Source organism: Ornithorhynchus anatinus, chromosome 9 (genome assembly GCF_004115215.2).
Source record: "Ornithorhynchus anatinus isolate Pmale09 chromosome 9, mOrnAna1.pri.v4, whole genome shotgun sequence".
NCBI lineage: Eukaryota > Metazoa > Chordata > Mammalia > Monotremata > Ornithorhynchidae > Ornithorhynchus > Ornithorhynchus anatinus.
In genome coordinates, this window is record NC_041736.1 from 8,971,192 (window position 1) to 8,991,536 (window position 20,345).

Sequence of the window (20,345 nt, forward strand, 5' to 3'; positions counted from 1 at the left end):
AGTGACTATCAGACTGGGGCCCCTCAAAATTTTCACCGTCCAACCCGGCCAGGAGGTAATAAAACACGTTATTTGTCTGCAGTGGAAGAGGCAGAGACCAGGCCTGGCATGGGATTGAATTAATAACCTTTCAAAGGACTTCCGGTGCTCCGATCTGATTATATGTTTCTGTGAAAACGAGCTTCTACCCACTAGTCAGTTGCTTTTCTGAGTAGGCTGAATTGATCAGCTACAGACAGCTGCAATCTTCTAGGCAAAGAAGAGGGACAAAAAATTAGAATGAATTAATCTAAGACTAGCAGACAAATACGTCAATAAAGGCCTTTGGCAAATGCAACCACTGTGAAATAAGTTAGTTGTGAGCTCCACGTGGATCAGGAACTGTGTCTGACATGATTAACTTGAATTTATTCCAGTGCTTATAAGAGTGCTTGACATATACTAAACTCTTAAATGCCAAAATTAAAACAATTAATTATTTGTAACAGTAGAGCCCAACTTTTGGGAGGCTCAGAAAGCCTCATCCTTAGCCAGCCTCCCTAGCTCCTTGTCATTAAATGAAAATAAAATAACTTTCCAATGATTTTAAGAAGTTCAAGGGGCACATAGTATACACTGTATATAACTGTTCTAGGCTGGGTAAAAAAGTTTCATTAACACTGAACATATACCCGTGGCCATGAATCACTTCCCCAAAATGCCATGGGAAGATGACCGCCTCAGCATTTCAGCAGTTAAGCATCTACTGCCACCCATAGAATTTATGTATCGGCCTACATACTCTACTATTTAAGGATTTATGCACCCACATACCCATCTTTTCATTCCTTGCTTCCTCCTCACTGTAAATGATTTTGTGTCCATCTCTCACATTAGATTGAAAGCTCCTTTTGGGCTGGGATTATGTCTTCTAACTCTAGGGTATTCCTCCAAAAACTTTGTACAGTGCTCTACATGAAGACTGTGAACTTCTGGAGGGACAGAATCTGTGTCTAATTCCCACCTGCATGCTTTTTCCCAGAACTCAATACAGTGCTCTACATAGAGAAAACAGTAAGCAATAATAAACAATAAATACTACTATCACTACACTGGATGTTCAGTAAATACTATGGATTGATGAGTCCTTGGAATCCACATGATCAGTGGCTTGGGCACAAACACAGGCATGAGAAACACTCATTTAATTCCAGCCCCAGGGTGACTGCTCAGACGGAGAAGCAGCGTGGCTCAGTGGAAAGAGCATGGGCTTTGGAGTCAGGGCTCATGAGTTCGAATCCCAGCTCTGCCACTTGTCAGCTGTGTGACTGTGGGCAAGTCACTTAACTTCTCTGTGCCTCAGTTCCCTCATCTGTAAAATGGGGATTAAGACTGTGAGCCCCACGTGGGACAACCTGATTCCCCTATGTCTACCCCAGCGCTTAGAACAGTGCTCGGCACATAGTAAGCACTTAACAAATACCAACATTATTATTATTATTATATCTGGTAAATATTGCATTCCCCTTCCCATTTGATAACTGGCTTCCTCTCATGCATCTGGCTCTCTTCTCCCAATACTCCAACTCTTTTCTCCGCCACACTTTAAGACTATTCCTTGCGTCCCGGGTTCTGATCCTGGCTCTGCCACTTGTCCTCTGTGTGCCCTTGGGCAAGTCACTTAACTTCTCTGTGCCTCAGTTACCTCTTCGGTAAAATGGGGATTAAGACTGAGAGCCACCTGGGGTTAGAGCCTGTGTCCAACCTGATTATCTTGAATCTGCCCCAGTGCTTAGTTCAGTACCTGGCACATAGTAAGTGCTTAAATATCATTAAAACAAATAAATAAATAAATGAACCAATTCTCCCACTTCTTACCCATTGCTTGCTCCTCTCCCCCCATCTGAATGCTTTCCAGACTCAGCGCAGCCAAACCACATCCCTTCCCTTCTTCAAACCCTTCTTAAAAAGCCACTTCTTTCAGGAGGCAATTCCAAAATAATCCTTTCACCATCATGGTCAGTCCTTTGATGGGCATCAATTCATATCTGCCTCTCTTCCTATTAGACTGTAAACTCTTTGAGGACCAGGATCACGTTTTTGTTTTTCATGGTGTTTATTAAATACTTACTATGTGACAACACTGTTCTAAGCACTGGGGAAGGAACACGTTTATTAGGTCAGACACAGTCCCTGTCCCCCAAGGGGCTCACAGTCAAGGTAGGAGAGACAATGGGAATCCCCATTTTACAGTTGAGGAAACTGAGGCACAGAGAAGTGAAGTGACTTGCTCAAGGTCACACAGCAGATGTGAAGATTAGAACCCAGGTCCTTATGACCCCCAGGCCCATGCTCTCTCCACGAAGTCAGGCTGCTCCTCAAATTTTTAAACTCCTTCAGTCTGCCCCTTAAACACGTGGTGGCATTATGCCCATAGAAGGTGCTCTGTAAACACTGCTGATAATGAAAAAGAGGGGAAATCAAAGACAAGAAATTAAAAAAAAAATGTTGGTATTTGTTAAGCGCTTACTATGTGCCGAGCACTGTTCTAAGCGCTGGGGCAGATACAAGGGAATCAGGTTGTCCCACGTGGGGCTCACAGTCTTAATCCCCATTTTACAGATGAGATAACTGAGGCACAGAGAAGTTAAGTGACTTGCCCACAGTCACACAGCTGACAAGTGGCAGAGCTGGGATTTGAACTCATGACCTCTGACTCCAAAGCCCGTGCTCTTTCCACTGAGCCACGCTGCTTCTTATGTTAAGATCCTTGTCTACCTCCTGAGTCCTCAGCTCTGGTAACTCCAATGACTGCTTTTTAGCTACATTCCCAATACATCCAAATGGGAAATCTTGAAGGCCTGTGGCCATGGGGTAAGGCTGGAGTCTGCCAGGAAATCTTCAGACTGAGGGAAAATAAAATGTGTGGGCCCCTTGGAGAAGGGAGAGGGGGAAATCGTATGGTGTACTCCATTTGGGATGACATATTCCAGTGGGCTGAATTCTGCCACCTGATCTGAAACATTTGGGCTCACAACAGGGAAGGATTGGAGAGGGAGGCGGCTCGTGTGGGGATGTTGGCACTTGGGAGGAAAGCGCAGAGGAACACTAGTGGAAAAAGCAGTGACGCTGGCACTACCAGCTGGAGTGCTTCACAGCAGCATCCGTTGCTTTTGTTTTGGGGAGGGATGGGGGAGGAAACCCAGACACTTCACTAGTTGAAGAAAAAATCAACAAGCTCGTTCTCTTTCTCGGGATTGGTACTTACTGGGGGGCTTGGCAGTCCAGAGACTCTCTCAACATGTGGGAAACCACATCCCCTCCAGGTGACAAGTTCCCCTAGGAGAGTGATGATTTCCTGTATGGGTGGAGGATGGCAGGTTCTCTTTCAGTACCAGTCTCAAAACGTAGCAACATGCCCCTGCCTAGACTCTTCACAGGAAATGTGCTCTGCCTGGGAACGGGATAATAAAAGCTTCAAATTCCATTGCAATTTTTCAACTGAATGCAGATCCCTGAGGAGAATTGGTCTCCTTCCCAGAGAGAATCCGAAAACCAGTAAGATTATTGGCTCATTTCAGATTGTCAGGATTCTTGGGGTGCTGCAAGGGAGCTGAGAGAGAGACATTTGGGGGTTACCTGACTGCATTTTAGCCAGAGAACACCCTGTTTCCAGTCCCATCTGAACCAAAATCCAATGGGATAGAACTATTTCCAAGACCCTGAAGAGGCTCATCCTCACCTCCAGGAGGGGACAGGGTCACTCACAGATAGCACGCGATACAAGTACCATTATACTTCTGGGCCTTGTAATCCCAGCAACTGCACAAGAATTTCTACAAACTCATGATTCTTTCATTCATGCTTGACCTCTCAGTGGCACCATAGCTACTCCATTCCACTTGCAACCCTCTATCCCACACCCCACCCAAATCTGACGTTGCCATCTGGTGACTTGTCCAACTTGTAGTAGCTTTTACCTTCCTAATCGGCCCCTGCCACTCAAAGCTGATACTTCTTATCTCTGTCTTTGGCGTCCAGGTGCAAGTTTAGTCGCTGATACCAAAATGAACTGAGGAGAGGAAGGAGCAAAAGAGCTAAAAAAGAGCAAACTTTTCATAGAACTATATTCTACTTCAAACTGTGCTCCTCTCTAGCTTCATCTCCTACTTGCACAATCTCCTCCGGCCAAGCAGACTTGACTCTTCCCCATGTCTAGCCTTGCCATCTCTGATGCTTTCATCTAACTAGACTCTAGTCTTCAATCTCCTCTAGTAATAATGGTATTTAAGCAGTCTTTACTAAGTCAGGGAAAGAATACACAAGTGGGAATTAGAACTGGTTCCTTACCCTCAGGAGGCTCCCAATCTGAAAATAAAAAGTGAGGAGAGGAGACTAGTGACAGGCACATAAGGAGAAATGAAACAAAACTACGAAACAACAAAAAGACCAAAAAACTAAAAATCCACAGGGCACTGTGGCTAGAGGAACATAATTTCAATCTCCACAATTCGCTCCTTGAGGACTTTGAGCAGAATCCACCTACCCTGGAAAGCCTTTCATAATTAACTGAAAACCATCTATTGGTTCACACCACCCCAGGATACCTATCCAACTCTCTCACCTCAGTGGAACTTCTTATATAATATATTATTCACAATCCTCGAATGTGTTCTAATAAATCATTGCAACTATTTATATAGGTTTTTTTTGTTCCACTATTGTGTGTGTGACTAATTCAGCACATCCTGAAACAGTCATCATAATTGTATGTATTAAACAAATATTAAGTGTGCTGCATTTACTGCTGGGGGAAATACAATAAAAGCAAAAGATAACTCACCGCCCGCTGTAAGCTTCTTGAGGACAGGGTTTGTGTCTATCAACTGCATTGTACTCTCACAAATGCTTACTACAGTGCTCAATAAATACTACTGATTGATAAGTACATGGTATAATTCCACTAACCTCTTTGGCATTTTTGGTAGGAGGTGCACCTACCAGCTCTGTTGTATTTTACTCTCATAAGTACTTACTTCAGTGCTGTTCACACAGTAAGCTCTCAATAAATACCACTGATTGATTCAAACTGCTGTTAGTGATGATACTGATGACCTTCTACAGCCCAGACCTGACAATCCTGGAACAGAAGCAACTATATCCAGGACAGGAGAAGGAGCAGATCTGTTGGGGAGATCTACTCTTTTCCAAGTCCATGGAGCCCTTCCCGATGGAAGATCTCTTGGAAGACACTGGCAAACAATACACTGCTATCTCACTTTGGAAAACAAACAGTCTTCCCCCCCCAAAAAAAAATGAAATAGCTACTTTCCCAAGAAAGTGAAATGTGAAATTCATTTAAAAAATGATGTGGGGACAGCCCTTGAAACAAGAGCCAACGTCTCTCTTGATTGCAATACACATTTGCAGCTATTCAAATTTTATTGTCATTTCACAAAAAAAAAAACTTTCATTGAGAGCAGAAAAGTGTTTGGGGGATTTAAAAAAGTAATTAAGCTGCTCTTACAGCACATTTCAGTTTGACAGTTAATCATCCACAGCTGCTTTCAGAGACTCCACCCTAAAATCCCTTCCACTTTTTAACTTTGTCCTCACAGTGTGAGTCATAAAATAAGCTATCTACGTGGTCAAACATTCTCCACACAGGACCAGAGTGCTAGTTTTCCTGTTCAGCTAGTAGATATGTTGCGGGCTATTTGAACAGCCTTTTCTGATGTGAGGAGACAGCTGCCTTTATAAAGACAAATTGGTTCGTTAAATCCAGAGCACTGCCCATTAAAATAACACTATGGGTCACATTTTCAATTCAACAAGGCAAGGAAATTCTGATTGAAGGAAGGGGAGACATCCAATGAGGCCGTATCATGTGGGTGAGCCGGAGTGACAGGCAGGTGCCAAGCCTTAGGTTTTTCAGGGAATTGGCTTTTTCCCAGATTCAAAGGAGGCATCGATGAATTGCTTTCTGCATGGACCAAGTGCGACCACTTGCTCCACTGTGCTCAAGCCAGAGAGGGTGGACTGGACCAGGCCCAAAACACACCCAGTCAGGTTTCAGATAGCCCCACATAACCTCCCACTCCTCCTGCTGCCTTGGTCCCATTGCAAGGGGTGAAAGAGAAAGCTTGTTCACACCCATCTTTGGGAGACTTTTATTGAGGCTTGGGCTTCATTTTGGGGGTTTTTGGCACAGATTTTGGGATCTACAGAAATTCAACATTCCAGGATAACAATGGGTCAGAGCCCTTTTGGTAGAGCAAGGATTTCAAAAGAGTTCCAAGGCAATAAAGGGGAAGGAGGAGAGACAGGCTAAGTCTGGGCTTCACTTCTCTTTACTCTCAGCAGACCCAGGACTACATCAAGGACTTACCTGGGCTAAGCCCATACCTAACAGACAAGTTGTGCCTTATCAATTAGTATTTATTGGGAACTACTTCATAAGAGCACCATACTGAGCGCTTGTGAGAGTACAGTAGAATTCCCTTGCAGAAACAATCCCTGCCCTTACTTATCAGTCTTAGCATGCAAATTATTTTAAAAACTAGGATTCGGGGGATCTTGACCCTGAATATTTACCACCTGTGAGGCTCTAGTTGGGTTTGGGACAGAGAGAGACTTGGTCCTTAAAGACCAAGTTAGAAGTTTGGTCCTTAAAGTTTCAGTTTGAACAGAACTCTCGGATCTGCTGATGACAAACCGATGATGGGGTCTCTAAACTGTAAGGTCCTAATGGGCAGGGAATTAATCTACCAACTCTGTTATATTGTACACTTAGTACAGTGCTCTGCACACAGTAAGTGCTCAATAAATACGATTGATTGATGAATGGACCTTGGCCCTGTCCCTTCCTGTGTGTTGGTGGAAAGACTTTTCCCTTTTCCTGCCTCTTCTCCTTCCCTCCTCCTTCCCCCCTCATTGCCTTTGGCCTCTTTTGGAATCCTTGCTTTACCCAAAGGTCTCTAACCTTCATTATCCTGGAATGTTGAGTTTCTGTAGATACCATAAGACATTAAAAATCTGTTCTAGTGAATAATTATTTTTTAAAAATGCCTCTCCTCAGGCTGGTTGGTTCTCTGATTTCTCACCCAGTGCACCATCAACTAAGACTTTAGCAGTGAGGATGCAAACCAGCTCATTGCTTGCATTTCCTTTCCCAGGGTTCATTTTTCCTTGTCTCCATCTAATCTGGCACCAGTGCAGCATTTGGTTTTGTGCTTGGTTTGGACTTAAGGCTCCCACCCTGGCAATAGCCTGAGAGTCGTGGGTTGGCGTTTATGTGCTTAGCACAATTGTAGATAACACAGCTTGGATGCATCATTCTAGCCTTCAGAGTCTGTCCCCAACCACATCTCTAACGTCTGTGCTTCCAAGAGAAATAAATACGTTCATCCACCCTGTATGGTCCTAAAGACCCATTCAATTTAAACAAACCAGGATCTCCTTTCACCTAGAAACCACTTGGGATCAATCTGTCTTTTCATTTTTCTGCTTCCTGTCCCTCTCCTACTCCCTCTCTGTTGCTACCTCTGGAGCTTCCGGATCCTAAGAGACATAAAAGTATTTATTTGAGCTCAAGAAGAAAAATCCCAAATGCTCCACAGCTGGATTAGGACCTTCCGTTTCTTCACTGGCTTTGGGCCGCACGGGCTCCAGGCCGGGACACCAGAGGGCGCGTTGCCAGAATTCAGGGTGGCTGATGAGAGGCTGGAACTTTATTTTTGCAATCTTCAGCCAAAATGGGATTCCTGTGGCTAAGGAAAGTAGGGAGGAGGGTCCCACGGCACTGGAGCAGACTTTGATTTACTCGTCACGACTGGCTAATCCCTGGTGTCGATCAGTTTCCGGTCGATTTCAAATGGCTAATTTTTTTGTTTGAGGCCTGTTCACATCAGCCACCACCGGAGTCTGGCTGAAGAGGGTGGGTATGGAAGGAAGGAAAGTCCAGGCAGCACCAGGTTGGAGGGTGGGAGACAGAGTGGTCTAGTAGATAGAGCAACGGGCCTGGGAGTCAGAAGGACCTGGGTTCTAATTCTGGCTCTGCCACTGGTCTGTTGTGTGATCTCAGGCAAGTTACTTTTCCTCTCTGTGTCTCAGTAACCTCATCTGTAAAGTGAGGATTAAGATTGTGAGCCTTATGGAGGGCAGGGACTGTGCTCAACCTGATTTCCTTGTATCCACTCCAGCACTTAGAACAGTTTCTGGCACAGACTAAGGGCTTAGCAAATATCGTGATTATTATTAAAGGGGACGAGGCATCCCAGTCCCCTGGACCCAGCAGCAACCCTGGAACACAGCTGTCCCTTCAGGGCATAAAGGGGCAGGGAGCAGACTCTGCCCAAGGTTGGGGATGGGGGAGAAGGGGTACAGCGTTCTAGTCCCCAGTGTTAGAGCCCCTACCACCACTCTGTGTGGGTACAACGAGTTAGGCAGTGGTGACAAAGGCCAACAGCGTCCCCCTCTCCATGCCTCCTCTGCTAAAGCAGCTGGCACCACAACACAACTGAAGAGGCCTCCCACAACTCTGACTTTCCAATGCCCTGTATTGGTGGCTGGGTTGGCGTCGGTTCACAAGATACAAACACCTCACTGGTGCACAACTAAGTCATCTTACTGAGAAGCACTCTTTGTTCACTGGCAAGGTAGCCACTGGGCTTGGCCGTAAGAAGCCCCTGATTAGTGGGGACCTCATGCCTGTTGGTTTGAGTCTCAGGTCAGAATTATAAACATTCAGGGTGATGATTCACCATGGATAATTATTTTTCCACTGCCTCTTCATATTTTCCAATGCACTCATTAATGGATTAGATAAGAGTTTGTGTAAATAGCACTTTAGGCAAACAGTACAGACACTAGGCACACAGCAAATGCTCACTCACGCCCTTAGATTCGCCCACACCCCATGGAAGACGTAACAAGCAGTCAGGAAGCGGAGGCTGCACCCACCCAGTGTAAAAAAAAAAAAATTAAATCGTGGGATTTTGAAACCCCTCCAGCGTAGTATTTTGGACACTTTACCCAGAGAGAAGAGAAAAACAATTTTATTTCCTGGAAAAGTCCATGCAATATGCCATCCCATCCTCCTATAGACATTCCCTTACACCTGAGACCATGTCATTCTCTTAGGCAGGGGACAGGATTCTGAATGGAAACTCCTTCCTCCACCCCCTGTCCCCCCAAATTGTATTCCACCCCCTGTCCCCCCAAATTGTATTATTACAATTGTCCTAACAGCACCATCTTCATCCTCCAGCCCATTCCAAGGACATAGGTACTCCCTCCACATAAATGGAAACACAGTGAATCACATCAATTACTTCATTTAATTCTCACAGAAACCCTGTGGCATATAGAGAGACATAAGCCTGTTGTGGCAGGGAATGAGCCTGTTTACTGCTGTACTGTCCTCTCCCAAATGCTTAGTACAGTGCGCTGCACACAGAAAGTGCTCAATAAATATGATTCAGTGAATTAATAATGTGCCTATTTTACAGCTGAGGAAACTGAAGTGTAAGATCACACAGTAGATCAGTGACAGCACTGAGAACTAGAATCCAGGCTTCCAATCAATGGAATTTATTGAATGCTTTTTGTGTGCAGAGCACTATACTAGGTTACTGGGAGAGTGCAATCCAATAGAGTTGGTAGACAAAATCCCTGCCCACCAGGAACTTTCAGTCTAGCTTCCCAAATTTGTGCTCATTCAATTAGACTAAGCCCTCCCGCACAATCTGATTAATGATTAAAACAAGTAATCCATTGTGAATCCATTACAACAAAGATGAATTTAAAGTTGTTACTTGGAGGTTCATAACTGTCAAAAATCAAACAGGAAAACCAACACAAATTCTGAATTTCTAGGGACCTGAGTGATTGCATTGGTCATGGTGAGGAAAGCAGAATTACTTAGATGTCTGCCTACCCCACTAGATTTTAAAGTTCTTAAAGGCAGAGACTGCATCTTTCAAATAAGCTAAGAGTAGAGTGCTCTGCATACTGAAAGTACTAGATTGGTGGAGTGATTAGGCAAGAGATCATTTTATTGCACAAAGTTCATTGAAAATGATGAGTAACTTGCTCATAGAGTTGTCCACAAAACAATTTGCCTGTGAGAAATAATCCATTTTGAATTAGAGGCAGGGATTACTTGAAGAAATGAAATCCAGAGCTCAAATAATTTAAGTTCTTTTTTGCTCCTACTTTCAACCCCCTTTTTCATTAGCCTCCAGAGCAATTGAGATCTGGCTAAATGGATGAAGTGGAGCTTCATCTTCACTCCCATTGCCTCCTCACCCTCAGGGAGAGAAGCAAATGAGTAAAATGGTCCAGGAGCAGAAAAGAGAAGGGGAAGCAAGAGTGATGGGAAATCTGAAGATCCCTGAGCTATCCCAAGGGTTAAACTGTATTTTCAAGGCACCTTAATGCCCTGACAAGGAAACCCAGACTCTTAAGGGACCTGAGGCAAAGGCAGAGCAAGTTCTCAGTAGGCCCAGACCAGATTATCACTGGTACAGTGAAAATGCACCAGGCTCTCTGTCCCCAGGGGCTCTGGAAAGAGGCTTACACACGCTAACATGGACAGCCCTGAGCTCGATAGCTCTAATCACTCTTTACCTTTGCTACCCATCATATGACCAGAGCTTCTATCAGAGTGGTAACTGTGTGGATGAAAAAGTGGATCTGGGAGATGTGTGTCTGTTTATTGTTGTACTGTACTCTTCCAAGCATTTAGTATAGTGCTCTACACACAGTAAGAACTCAATAAAAGTGATTGACTGTAGGAATAATAATAATGATACTAGTGGTTAAGTGCTCATTGTGTGTCAAGGACTGTACTAAATCCTAGGGTAGATACAAGATAATAAGGTCAAACACATTCCCCAGCTCACATAGGGCTCATTGTCTAAGGTGGAGGGAGAACAGTTGTTTAATTCCCACTTCACAGATGAATAAACCGAGGCACAGAGAAAATATCTTTTTTATGGTATTTGTTAAGCACTTACTATGTGCCAAGCACTGTACTAAGCACTAGGGTATATACAAACTAGTCGGGTTGGACACGGTTCATGTCCCACATGGGACTCACAGTCTTCATCCGTATTTTACAGATGAGGTAACTGAGGCACAAAAAAGTTAATTTGTCCAAGGTTCCACAACAGACAAGTGGCAGAGCTGGGATTAGAACCCAGGCCTGTGATCTTTCCATTAGGCCATACTGCTTTCCTTTGAAGCTAAATGTAACTAAAGCTTACACAGAAATGGACTTTCCCTCCAGGATTCTGGCAGGAGACATCAACTTGGGCAGCAGAGAGCTAGGTGAAAGAGCACAGGCCTCGGAGTTAGAGGCCCTGTATTCTAATCCCGGCTCTGTCACCTGTATACTGTGTAACTTTGGACAAGTCACTTTATTTACCTGTGCCTCACTTATCTCATCTGTAAAATGAAGAAGACTTGTGAGCCACCTGTGGAACAAGGACTGTGTCCAACTTGATTATCTTGTATCTACCTCACTGCTTAGTGCAGTGCTTGGAACATAGTGAGTACTTAAATACCATTAACAAAATGGGTAGGGAGTCACTGGGAATAGAAACTGGAGAGATTAAAAACATCATGCCCCTTTCTCTCCATTACCAAGTGCATGCACCATATTCGGATCTAGCCAAACAAGAATCTGGATGAAGGGGTTGGGAAGGGGCCAGAGAAGATTCAGCAGGATTTGACAGGAGACTGAATGTGAGAGTTAAGAGACAGCGAGAAGTTGAAGATGACACTAGGTCTGTGGGGTTCTAGGACAGGTAGTATACTCTGTGGATCAGAGACGACTCGACAGCATAAGATACAACAAGGACAGGTAGCTACATAAAAGCTAGAAGGGATGGGCTAGGGGTACAATATTTGCACCATGTATTTTTCTTCTTCTAGTGATAATGTTGTTACTGAGCTGGGGGAGATGAGAAATTTTTGTCATGAGACTGAAACCTCATGTAGGCCTTCTGATAGGCCCCACTGTCAGCTTCCATCTGGTCACGGGTGCTGGCATCAGTGGTTTTGATCAATCTATCAGGGCTCAGAGGTTTCTGTGAGACAGAACCACAAGACCGAGGGGTTGGAGAACGCTGCAATGTTCCAACAAACACAGAATACTGACATCAGTATTCTGGGGTACACTTGGAGGCAGGTCTAGAAATGCAAGTCATCTAATCACTGCTAAAGCCTAACTGCCACTTATCAAGTTTTCCCCTTGTGGATTTGAGGATTTAAGAAAAAAAAAAGGCAGAATTTTCTTTTTTTCTCAGAAAAAGTTTAAGAAAAAAAATGCCTGCCAGTGCATTAGTCCTCTACTCCCCACATATGAGACTGTGAAATGAACAACTCCATTCATCATTGAAAAAGGCCAGCATGAATCAGAAACTTTGGGAACACGGATTGACAGCTAAGCCATGCCAGTCAGAGCAGGAAGAAAGGAGTTAACATTTAATGGACTAGGTAGATGGAAAACGAACCTAAGCAATAGGGGCCGGTTTAATTGGTTAAAAAAAAAAGAGGCACTGAGGTGAGAGCAGCATGACGTTGTCTGGGAAATGGACTGAAATCATTTCCTTGTGTACGGGGTGTTGGGTTACAGCTTGAAGAATGAGAACCGTGAGGGAAAAAGAAACAGCTGCATCACCACTTCTCTCTCAGCTCAGGAACGTCTTGGAGAACAGTTACAGCAGACGAGCAATGCAAAGGTAATGTGCTGCTGGAATTGATCGCAACACCGGTGGCCTAATGCCCCTGTAGCTCGGGGATTAAACGTTGCTTAGCCTGACCAGGGGAGGGCTGGGGAAGCACAGATGCTTTGCTTGAACATGCCACGCAAGCAGCAGAGACGGATAGGCAGGAGGAGCTGAGTCTCTCCTCTGAATTGCTGCTGTGCTGGGGCCGGAGAAGAGGGGATTGGTCTTTGACTGCTGGTTGCCGCCACGTACCTGAAGGTAAGCAGCTAAAACGGGCACACTGGAAGATGAACAAGATCTGGAAGTTTTTTCGAGGGAGTGGGAGAGCCCTGGCTTTCATCTTCATTGCTTCTGTCATCTGGTTGCTCTTTGACATGGCAGCTCTCCGCCTCTCATTCAATGAAGTTAATACCAGAGTCCTCAAAGAAGACTTCATTCAGAGAGAGAGATTCAAAGTTCTGCGAGACCAAGGGATTGTCCCTCCCAAGAGCACTGGGCAGCAGACCCAAATTCCCACCAGGATCTACAGAAAGGAAAAATATAAGAGGACAGAAGAGAAATGGGGGAAAGCTGATAATTCAGACCAACCCAAGGTTGGAAAAGAACTGTTCAAAGGTGCAGAAAGAGGCAGCCCAACATCTTGGGTAGGTTTAAATAAAGTGGTTGTGCCTTTGAAGAGAGACCCAGGACATCCGCTGAGCCCAAAGCCCTCTCTTCCCATGCAAGAGAGACAGGGGGGAAATCGAGTCAAAATTGGTAATTTAAGTAGGGTGGCAAGCAAAAATTATACAGTTTTCCACATACCCCAGCAGACCCCATCAGCCACCGCCTTAGCACCAGGAAATGCAGCTGTCAAACTCTCAAACAAGTTCCCTCCTGGAAAAAACCTATCTCCGCTGGGAGGGAAACTTACAACTGCATCAAAGCACCACACTGTGGGAGATCTGAAAATGGGGGCCACGCTGAAATATCCCCCACCTGAATTAAACCGAGAACTGCAAATGGAGGGAGTTGTAAAGCAATCCCCACCTGCTCTATCCGTGCCCAGAGCTGAGAAGACGATGTTCCCAAAGGAAAGCCAGGCTCAGCTGAAGGGAAGAAATCAACATGAACACATAGCCAGGAAAAACTGGACTTTCCCTGTCATGGAGCTCACTGCAAACCCAGATCACCTTCAAACCTTCTCTGCCAAGGAAACAGGGCTAGGGCTCCATCTTAAAGAAGACAGGACCAGAGAGGGTCATGAGAAGGTACACAATGACTCTGAGAGTCCCATTGTGATTGTTACAAAGGAGCAGTTGGAAACAAACATCGCAGGCCTCCCTAACTCCAAAGCCTATTTTAAAGTCACCCTCACAGAGATTTCAGAAAAGATCCGAGAGAACGCCGCTCCCAGGAACAAAAGTGAAGAGGCTTTGCCTTTAAACATCTCACCCGAGGCTGCCAGGTTTCAGACCCGCCAAACATTTGTTCAAGGAGCAGCGCTCACCAGGGCACATTTAGAGACCGAGAATCTGTCTAGGGAACAGAACCAAAGCCACAAGAACATCTATTCACCTCAGGATCCCAGAATGCACAAAGTCCTCACTCTCGATGTGACCCTGTCTCCGAGAGACCCCAAAGCTCCAGGCCAGTTTGGGCACGCAGCAGTCGTTCCTGCAGAGAAGCAGGAGAGGGCAAAGAAGAGGTGGAAAGAGGGAAACTTCAATGTCTATCTGAGCGATCTGATCCCAGTAGACAGAGCCATTGAGGACACAAGACCTGATGGGTAAGATCCATTTTTCTTCCCTTGATCACACAATAGTATTTTCTGAGTATCTGTTGGTAGAGCATTGAATTATGCACTTGGGAGAATACTAGAGTTGGTAGATATGATTCCTGCCAACAAGAAGTTCTGGGTCTATCTTCCCCGCTAGACTGCAAATAAAATTACAGATAGGAGGAAGAAGAGAATAAAAAGCTGAATATGTGGATGTGCTTAAATGATGCTAATGGTATTTGTTAAGTGCTTACTATGTGCCAAGCACTGTATTGAGCACTGGGGTAGATACCAGATAATTGGGCCAGACTCAGTCCCTGTCTCAGTCAGGGCTCACAATCTAAGGGGGAGGGAGAACAGACCTTGAATAACCATTTTACAGATGAGAAACTGAGGCACAAAGAAATTAAGTGATTTTCCCAGGGTCACCCAGCAAGCCAGTGTCAGAGCCAGGATTAGAATCTCGGTCCTCTGAATCCCAGGAACATGCTCTTTCCATTAGGCCATAATGCTTAACTAGTAAAGTTGATATGCTCAGAAATGCTACAGGTATTTGTCAGCTCGTAGTTGTGGGGGGGAGTGCTAAAGGGTTGAGATGGCATATGGAGGATATGAACTGGAGAAAGGAAAAGTGGATCAGGGAAGGCCTCCCTGGAGAAGAAGGAGTTTCAGGAGGGATTTGTAGATGAGAAGAGTGGTAGTCTGGAGAAGAAGTTGAAGGAAGGAAGAAGGGCATGTACAGGGGGCAGAAGCGAGAGATGGGAAAGAGGCACAGGGAATGGGTTAGCTTGAGAGAAACGAACTGCTGTGTGGGGTGTAGTGGGGCATACATTCTATCCCAAGGAAATTGGATTTTTCATAAACTAAATTTCCTTCTGAATGACACCGTTGTTCCTAGCCTAAAAAATAAACCACCTCACGCATTAATAAGAAGATTGATATTTAAGCGTGTATTACATGCCAAACACCTTGCTAAGAGTTGGGGTAGATAAAAGATAATCAGATCAGAGATGGTCCCAAATGTGGCTCATGGTCTGAGAGGGACCTTCGGCAACTCTGAATTACTCCCTTTATTCAACCCCCTGCCCAGCTCCATGGCACTTATGTACTTATCTATAATATATTTAGTTATATTAATACCTGTCTCCACCTCTAGACTGTGAGCTTGCTGTGGGCAGGGGATGCTTCTGCTTATTGTTATGCTGTACTCTCCCAAGCACTTAGTACAGTGTTCTGCACACAGTAAGTGCTCAATAAATACTACTAAATGAATGAAAAAGGGAGAAGAGGTATTTTATCCACATCATTCAGATAAGGAGTTTGAGGCACAGAAAAATCTAGTGATTTGCCCAAGGTCACACATCAGGCAGGCAGCCGTGCCACAACTTGTACCCAGATCCTGACACCCAGTCCATGAGCTTTCCATTAGGCCACGCTACCTCCCCTATGTGTGAAAGTGTTTTTGGACACCTTAAAAGGCTATACACATTCTCACATCTCATTTTATCCTCACAATACCCCTGCAAGGTAGGGAATAGTAGATACTATCCCCATTTAAGACACATGATGAAGACGAGCCCCAGGGAGGTTAAGTGACTTGGCATGGGCCAATGGCAGAATCCAAATATGGACCCTACTCTGGATCTAGGCACTCTCGGGATCTAGGCCCTTTCCACATGACCATATGGCATTTGGCATTTTGACTTTCATCCCTAGTTCCTACTAGCCCATTTCCCACACAGTAACGAAGTAACAAGCAGTGAAATGGCCAGTGTTTTACGTACCTCTACCTTTCTTACATTTTAAGATTTTTCTGGAGAGTCTTTTGCTGAGCATGTAAGTGGATTGGGGAAAAGAATCCCCAGTGACCAGAACTGTATTCTAGAATGTGGAAAGAGTCATGACAACATCCAAGAGTTGGGCATTTTCTAAACTATAATGTGCTTTCTTTAGGATCAGTAGAAAGCCAAGTAAGCTGGGCCATTTTCACTTGCTATGTACTTCCCTCTTGTTTTCCAACTTTCCAGTGTCTCCTTCCTCATGGAAATAGATAGACTGCCTGAGATTTGAAGATGACACTACTGATGGTGAGATTTTTATCAGTGTGTGTGGATAAGGCCGGTGTGTTAGTAACAAATGCTTCCATCCAGGATGCATGTAAAACTCGTCCCTTGCCACACTGTTGCCTTCGCTACCCATAATGCATGGTGCCATTTTTGTTTCCGCCTCGGTGTTGCTATCTCCTGGAACCTCTGCTGTCGGGCACCTTATTTCTAATTGTCCCATACCAACTGGGTCTGTCTTCTGTTGCTGTCTCCCTTCTCTGTGTCACATTGTCTGAGATATCACTTCACTGTATATTTAACAGTAATAACAATAATAATGTTGGTATTTGTTAAGCGCTTACTTTGTGCAAAGCACTGTTCTAAGCACTGGGGTAGATACAGGGTAATCAGGTTGTCCCACGTGAGGCTTACAATCTAATCCCCATTTTACAGATGAGGTAACTGAGGCACAGAGACGTTGTGACTTGCCCACAGTCACACAGCTGACAAGTGGCGGAGCCGGGATTCAAACCCATGACCTCTGACTCCCAAGCCCATGCTCTTTCTACTGAGCCACGTGTGGGGGCCTGGGAGGCCAAATAATTTAATGATGAGATTGGATTTTTTTCTTTCATAATGACAGTGAAACAATAGGTATTGCCCCAAACATTTGCAAAAAACCACGACTGTTGACTCTGATGATAATACATTATTATTATTCAGTGTCCCGGGAGCTAGGAAGTATAGAGATGTGCAGATTAAATGCTCCTGATATATAAAAAGGGTGAAATCCCACCCTGGTGCTAATGCCAGGAGTTCTCAGCCCCTCTAATTGCACCACGCCAGGCAGTAGGCCCCTAGTTTAAAAATAAATGTTAAGTTTCAGGTCTGAATTCCTACCTGATTTCAGCCTTGAGTTTGGAACATGGGACACTAAATCTGTGCTGCCAATTGGATTTGTCAGTAGAGTGCCAAGTTGTCAAAGTGGTCCAGCTGAGAAACGGAGTCCAAGAAGGTGGGGAGGAAGAAGCAGTCAGTGCCTTGGGGCACTGAAAGTTTCTAAGTTTAGAAGGACATAGATATCTCTTAATATGTGGATAAGGTCACCATCACCCAGGATAAATATTTTTGTGTGGTCCACTGGGGTTCTGGCAGTATCATAGGTGCCAAGGAAGGAAAGAGTAAAATCCAGCAGCTTCTGAACCAGGCTTTCATCTTCCAATAATATCTCAGAGCAAAAGATAAAATGTGCCTGAATGTTTAGATGAGATGAGTCAGAACCCATTGTAGGGCTGCAATCCAGTCCCTTCCCTCTTATCAAATCACACACTACTGTTAAATATAGGCACACTGCCTGCAGCACCATATGCAAGCAATAAGCCCATCCAATACTCCAGCCCACTATGGAAAAGAGAAAAGATTAAGAGAAGAAATCCCTATAAGAGCTGTTTCATGCTGAGCTGACAAACACATGTTTTCTTGTGCCTCATTTCCTAAGGAGAGGGCACTAGGTTCATCGTACTCATGGCTAGATTTATCCATCTCTTCTGAAAACAGGGTCAAGGTTTTAGATATTAACTGACCAACACAAGGACTATTCTGTCACCGTAGCTTGGGATGGACACACATACACACACAAAGACAAACATACACCCAATCTCACTTGAGATCTCTCAGTAGTCACCGTATCCTCTACAATAAGGGGCAAAGTTGCTGCAGGTGGCAACTGCATCCAAACCAGTTCTGTAACAGATATTTCATGTAAGGTGATTTTTGATGCTACAAACTAACGTATAAAGACCTCTCCAGTTTAAACCAAAAGCAAGGCCCAGTTGATCCATTTAAAAGGGTGAGATTAAAAAAAGACGCCTAACCAACCTGGGCCATTTGAAAATAATTAGGTAATCTAAAAAACCTATCAATCCTTCAGTTCCATGACTGGGCACTTGGGAAAGTAAAAGCAGTAGCAAAATTGCGATCAACATGTTCCTACCCCCTGATCAAACTCCAGGCTCCAGGATTATAATTCATAGCTGGACTCATTCTGGTAGCCTATCGTTTAGACATTTAAAAGCAAACTTTAATGTTAAACATACTATTCTGCCCACATCTCTGGAGTATTGTTTCATTTCTTCCCTATGGTAAAAAAAACAACAGTGTTCTTTCTCTCAGCCCTGAGACAGATTTCACTCTTGGTTGTTTCAGATTTTGGAAGCACTGGGCTGCTGCTGAACACTTGCAGCTTTTGCCCACTACTTTTGGAATCTGTTGAAATCAGTTTGAAACTACCACTAAATAACAGCATACATATTGATTGCAGTTTTCTGGAAATAAACTGTGGTTAGTATTATTAAGTACTTCCTATGTGAATCAACTGATCGATTGCTTACTGTGCAGAGCACTGTAATAAGCACTTAGGAGAGTAAAGTGTAACAGAGTTGGTAGACACATTCCCTATTTACAGTCTAGATGGGGAGACACTAATATAAATACATTAAATTACAGATATGAATGTAAGTGCTATGAATAGGGCGAATAAAGGGTGCAAATCCTAGTGCAAGGGTGAAGCAGAAGGGAGTGAGAGAAGAGGAAATTGGGGCTTAGTTGGGGAAGGTCTCTTGGAGGAGATGTGCTTTTTAATAAGGCTTGGAAGGGAGGGAGAGTAATTGTCTATCAGATATGAAGAGGAAGAGAGTTACAGGCCCTGGGGAGGATGTGTGGGCAAGGGGTTGATGGCGAAAGATGAGATCGAGTAGGTTGACTTTAGAGGACTGAAGTATGAGGGTTAGAGTCCGTCATAAGGAGTTTTTGGAGGTTCTTGGGATTGGGGAAAAGATGGACTGAACAGTTTTGTACAAAAGTGATCTGAGCAGCAGAGTGAAGTATGGACTGAGGTGGGGAGAGACAGGAAGCAGGGAGGTCAGGAAGGAAACTGACAGAGTAACAAGGCAGGAGAGGATTGGATTAACATGGTAGTGGTTGGGATGGAGAGGAAAGGGAGTATTTTAGCAATGTTATGAAGGTAGAACTGAGAGGCTTTGGTGACAGATTAAATATGCCAAACACTAGATAAAATACCCTAGTAACAATGGTATTAGTTAGGTACTTCCTATGTGCCAACGTTGCATTAAGCGCTGGGGTGAGACAGGATAATCAGATCAGACACAGATCCTGTCTCACACGGGGCTCACAGTCTAAGAGGGAGGGAGAACAATTATTTAATCCTCATTTTACAAATGAAGAAATAGATACAGAGAAGATAAGTGACTTGTCCAAGGTCACCCAGTAGGTAAATGGCAGAGCCTGGATTAGAACCCAGATCCTCTGACTCCCAGGTCCATGATCTGTCCACAAAGCCATGCTGATCAGTCCACCCCACTTAAAAAAGGGGGGGAGGAGGGGTTGATTTTCCTTGTTGCTGTCATTCCTTTTATTCTTTTTGAGAGGAAATCACTATTTTGGCCAGTATGTAGAGTCAAGATGTCATTCCTAAATGCACCCTATTTTAAGAAAATTATGCTTTCCTGAATCTGCATTTAGTACAACTTTTAAAAATATGCTTGCTTCCGAAGCTCAAACCAAACAGACCACAATATCCTCCTCTTCCTACTATTCTCTCTTTATACAATTATAAAAGTAAGGCAATTATCCAGACTAATTGGAACTGAGAACAGTTTCTGCTAGGAAACTTTGAGAAAAAGCAACTGACCCCACAAAACTTCTAAATTTGTTGTGGAATAGACAAATGATTCTAAGAATCAGTACGGGTCCCCTTCTAGAATATGCCATTTACAGTTCGAGTGCCGCCTAATTAGGAAGTAAAAATAC

The 20,345-nt window shown here is 44.2% G+C and overlaps 1 protein-coding gene across 1 annotated transcript in view; it reads left to right on the forward strand.

Annotated features, from left to right (window-relative positions):
• Positions 1-12,626: 12,626 nt before the first annotated feature.
• Positions 12,627-20,345, forward strand: part of GALNT5 (polypeptide N-acetylgalactosaminyltransferase 5) — a 32,889-nt gene continuing 25,170 nt past the window's right edge. The window contains exon 1 of the mRNA XM_001512227.6: positions 12,627-14,481. Coding sequence (XP_001512277.1) covers positions 13,001-14,481 — 1,481 coding nt within the window. The 5' untranslated portion in view covers positions 12,627-13,000. The remainder of the gene's footprint in view (positions 14,482-20,345) is intronic.